This window comes from Octopus bimaculoides, chromosome 10 (assembly GCF_001194135.2).
Source record: "Octopus bimaculoides isolate UCB-OBI-ISO-001 chromosome 10, ASM119413v2, whole genome shotgun sequence".
Classification (NCBI taxonomy): Eukaryota; Metazoa; Mollusca; class Cephalopoda; order Octopoda; family Octopodidae; genus Octopus; species Octopus bimaculoides.
In genome coordinates this window covers 44,720,727-44,725,607 of record NC_068990.1, presented here as the reverse complement: position 1 = coordinate 44,725,607, position 4,881 = coordinate 44,720,727, and the positions used below count along the sequence as shown (strand labels likewise).

The following is a 4,881-nucleotide window of genomic DNA, read 5'->3' as shown; positions in this document are numbered from 1 at the left end:
TATATATATATCCATAGTGATATATATATACAACCTACATACTGAAATGTTATATCGTCTGGTGCCACTTCAGTAACTCAATGTGAAAACCTAGACCAACTTCACCCATTGTTACTTTGGGTGGGGTTTCAGTTAACTGTGCACAAGCAGAAACGACGATAAGAATATTGCTTCTAAACCAAAAGCTATATATATATATATATATATATATATATATATGCACCAGAGGATGAGAGAAAAGCATTGTTGCTGTAAAAAGTGTCATTCTCAAGAAGACGTAAAGCATTTTGGTCTAAGTTCTTGGCACTCAACAACAACGTTCTCATATTTATCTAATACAATGGGAGTATGATGTGAAATAAATTTGGCTGCTTTTTCTAGCATGTCAAATGATTCTGTAGAGGTTTCTTTGTTGTCTTGTAGACACTCGTTTTGTGCAACACGGTTTGTTGGGAAAATGAGATTTTATTACTTGGTTTGATAAGTGGAATAATTTATTGCTTAGATTAATATGATCCGTGGGATCTATCCACATCGAGGCAAATAGGCAAGTATATAATGACTGTGTAAACACATTCACACACGCGCGCACGCACACATAGGCACGCACACACACACACACACAGACATGCGCAGAGACGTGCACATACATGTTGGCTAATCAGAAGTGAAAGAATGCCATACCGATAATGCAATCTTGCAGGTATCAGATTACCCGCCTTCATATTGTAATGTTTACATATGCATATTTGAAAATATCAGTTTACATAAAAATCTTAGCTATTTTTTATATGATTCAGACATTCATAAATACATAAATACATAACTACATGGATACATCAAGAAAAAGTATGCATGTATATATGTAAATGTATGCATGTATATATGTAAATATATATATGTATGTAAGTGTGCGTGTATGAGCGTGTACGCGCGTATGTATATATACACACATACACACGCGCGTACACACACACAAACGCACAGAGACACACACATATATGTATACACATTCACATTTAGACGTATTGTATCACTGTATCGACCAGACCATCGGATGATGTTATACACAGCTGGTTTCAAAAATCCTCGCTTGTTGTGGCTTTCGCATAATGTGAATCCGCTGGCTAGGTGGGTAAGGTAACATTTTCCCCTGGACGGAACGCCAGTCCGTCGCAAGGTTACTCACTTACAGCTGAGTGGTCTGAAGCAACATGAAAAGACGTTTTGCTCAAGAACACCACGTATTGCTTGTCTGGGAATCCAAAACCCGATTTCGCCATCGTGAGGGCAATGCACACACACACACACACACACACACACACACACACACACACACACACACACACACACACACACACACATACAAACACACGTTTATATATATATATGTGTATATATATATATATATATATATATATATATACTCACTCATACACATACATATATACGCGTGTGTGTTAATCATATATAAATGCATTGATTATGCATACAACAGTCATCATATAAATGACTACATCGTATGTATTGATTGTATATGAACACAAAAATCGTATGCCATTGAATGCACACGAATACGCACAGAAACACACACATATTGATAATAGATTGTCTCGATAAGAAACATTTAAGAATGGAGGGCAATTTAAACATTTGTTACAAATAAATATTTTCCTCAGCAAGTATATTTTCCCCAGACAAGATCCGTATTGTTTATTTATTGTCATGTATATAACTATGAAGTACTTTTTACTCAGTAACTGAGTGTTATTCAGACCAAACTACTCGTATATAAAATACTTTTCATTATACTTGAATTTTTAGTTTCTGAATTCGCTGTTGGTACTAATATTGGTTTCAAATTTTGGCACAAAGCCAGTAATTTGGGGCGGGGTTAAGTCATTTACATAGATTCCAGTGTTCAACTGGTACTTATTTTATTGACCCACCAAACCAAAGCTACCATTAAATAGAACGGTGATGACGTAAAGAAAGTACTAACCTCAATACTAAGTATAAGACTTGTCCGGAAGTGGTAGAATTTTAAAATTTCACTAAGCCTTCTAATGACCGCGCAAACCGTTATTGACGACATTACCAGACGATATCACTAGAGTTTATAGCTAAATATGCAAAAACAAATACTGGCTTAGCTATATACAGTTGCTATCACTCTGAAGGAACGTTCGCCCGTAATGCACTCGATAATGAAATCAATCGACATAAGCAAATCAAGTGATTAACAAGGGCAGAATAAAATAACAAAATGCACAATAGAATCAGACATTTGGATGCCCTCATAAGGTTTAAGGGGAACAATAGTTTCGTAGCACATCATATACATCTCATGAAAACAAAAATGACTAAAATGTAGGGAGATACTACTTTCTAAACTTTTGAAGAGAAGTTAATCTTAATATCGAAAACAGGATGGTGAGTGAAAAAATTCATCATCGATAAGAACTATTTGGCGGACCTAACATTATCCACAGTTTTGCTTCTAAACTACAAGTTGTACATTGGAAGATGAAAAGAAAAGCGGCATCACTGCAAAAGAGGTCTTTCTTGGGAGGTCTTAAAAGTATTTTGGAATGGAAAGAAGGATTTAAAATGTAATGCATCAGGGGTAAATATACTTCGGAAGCAATACTTTACCAGCAACAATAGTAAAACAATGCAAACACGTACAGTATCAACTTTGAAACGCTAACATAAGCTGTGAATGCCCCTAATAACTAGATGCTGGTGCAAGTTGGTGACGTTCTACAAAAAGTCACCAACATGTTTATTTAATAGACTTATGGAAGTCCAAATTGACATACCACAAAAAATTAAATGAATTCCCCTAAGAATAGTGTTAGTTCAACGATGCGTGTGCAGGTAGAAAGAAAAGCCTATGGGAACGTACCGAACAACTTTTGTCCAAATTGAAACGAAATATCACAGAAACCTTGTGACAAAGAATGACTTAATTACAAAGAGGCGTGTAATACTATTCCCATCTCATGGTTCCTGGAATCAATGCATTTACTGAATGTAACTGCTGTCTTAGTTGCTGCTATTAAATTGCTTACAAAAACTTGCCTAACAACACACACCCAGATAGCTGAAAGTCGAACGACTGTAAAAATGTTATATATTTTTAAAAGGAATATTATAATGAGACATACTTCTTGTGTTTCTGTTTATTTTGGCATTAAGTCTACTGTCATATTTTTTATAAAAAATTATTCACTCCTCATGTAATATGATCTTCCACAGCAAAAGACAATAATGTCTATAATTCCTTCGTGGGCGATTTAAAGATCTATGCTATAAATATTTACAATGCCGCGGGACAGTTAGATTTAATAACATCTTCAACAAATATCAGGTTGGAACTTGGCCCAAAGAAATGTTCACATTTAACAGAGGAGCACAAAAAGAAACAAAAAAGAAATTTTTACATCAATGATCTTTCTGTCTCTCCTGCTGCAGCACAGGAAACCACAAATATGCATGTATTGAAGAAAATGTTTATATAAAGATGTGAAATGTGACAATTGAAACTCTGCTCTTACATTTTTGTTAATTTGGTTTGGAAGAAAAGACTGTATGTGCAATAAAGATATAAACCCTGATTTTAAGTTCAGGACGGTTCTTTTGTGGAACAAGATGCTCATCATATCTGAGGAGTAGCAGCCGGAATGTTCGCTTTTGCATAAAACTTGGAGTGGTCTATTACTTTCCATTTAATCATGAAATTATTGATGTTTTGGACTTGAACACGTTTACGACTACTATTCTTGCTGCATTACTGAGAGATTGCACGCTTGTTGAACCTAAATTTAAATGTGTTGGTTGTATGTATGCAGAGTACGAGAGAGAGGGTGTTGACAGAGAAAATATCGGTAATATATATGACAGATTTTGTAGTACAAATCTCATCTAAGAAGCATCTTGTAGAGCTAGTGCACTTGCATACACTAAAGCAGGTTGGAGATAAGCGAGTCAAAGAATCTCTACCTTTGATTCTGGCTAATTATAATGCAAAATTTTATGTACTGCTATAACTAAGGTTTGTATTGTTTCGATTGAAGATTTTATGGTGCAGGCAGTTGTGAGGAAAGTGTGTATGAGATAGTTTCACAAAGTTTTGGTCATACTGGTGCATACTTACCGTTCCACTACTACCAGCATACTAAGTAGACTCAATTATTATAAACCTTGCATTCCACATCAACAAGCTATTATATATTCTTTGAGCAATACTGCAAGTTTTGCAAATGTTTATACCACGCGCACATGCATACACATATACATAAATACGCGCGCACGCGCACACACGAACACACACGCACACATATATAAACGGCTTTCAAATCTCTTCCAAATTTCACACTATGTATATGTATGCTTTCGTATGCATATATTTAACAAACTACTGATTTTCATTTCTAATTACATAAATACTAAACTTTTTCTCATTTTCTAGAAAAGCATTTTAACCCGCGTAATTCGAACTCCAAGCAGGAACCCAACCAGGGTTACTCAGAGGCCCTGTCATGTGCACGTCTGTGTGGTAAGTATTTTCTATAGCACATACCTGCTCCCTTACTCCCACAATATTGCAATGTCTATTATATACACATGCATACACACACATACATAATGCATACATATATACATACATACACACATACATACACATGTATACATACATACATGCATACATACATACGTACATACATACATACATACATACATACACACATATACACATACATATGCATATAGATGCATACACACGCATGTAATAGCTTATACTTATACTTTCGTTGGTTTGTTAGTTGATTTCTCCAGTTACGCTTAACATCTTTCATATATATACATATATATATA

General features: G+C 35.0%; 1 protein-coding gene across 2 annotated transcripts in view; it reads left to right on the top strand.

Moving 5' to 3' along the window:
* LOC106874905 (uncharacterized) overlaps positions 1-4,881 on the top strand; it is a 93,925-nt gene that overhangs the window by 86,570 nt on the left and 2,474 nt on the right. For both annotated transcript variants that reach the window (XR_008264979.1, XM_052971002.1), the window contains one exon: positions 4,475-4,561. Coding sequence is in view for 1 of the 2 variants with exons in the window: in XM_052971002.1 (XP_052826962.1) it covers positions 4,475-4,561 (87 nt within the window). In the remaining variant the exon portion in view is untranslated. The remainder of the gene's footprint in view (positions 1-4,474; positions 4,562-4,881) is intronic.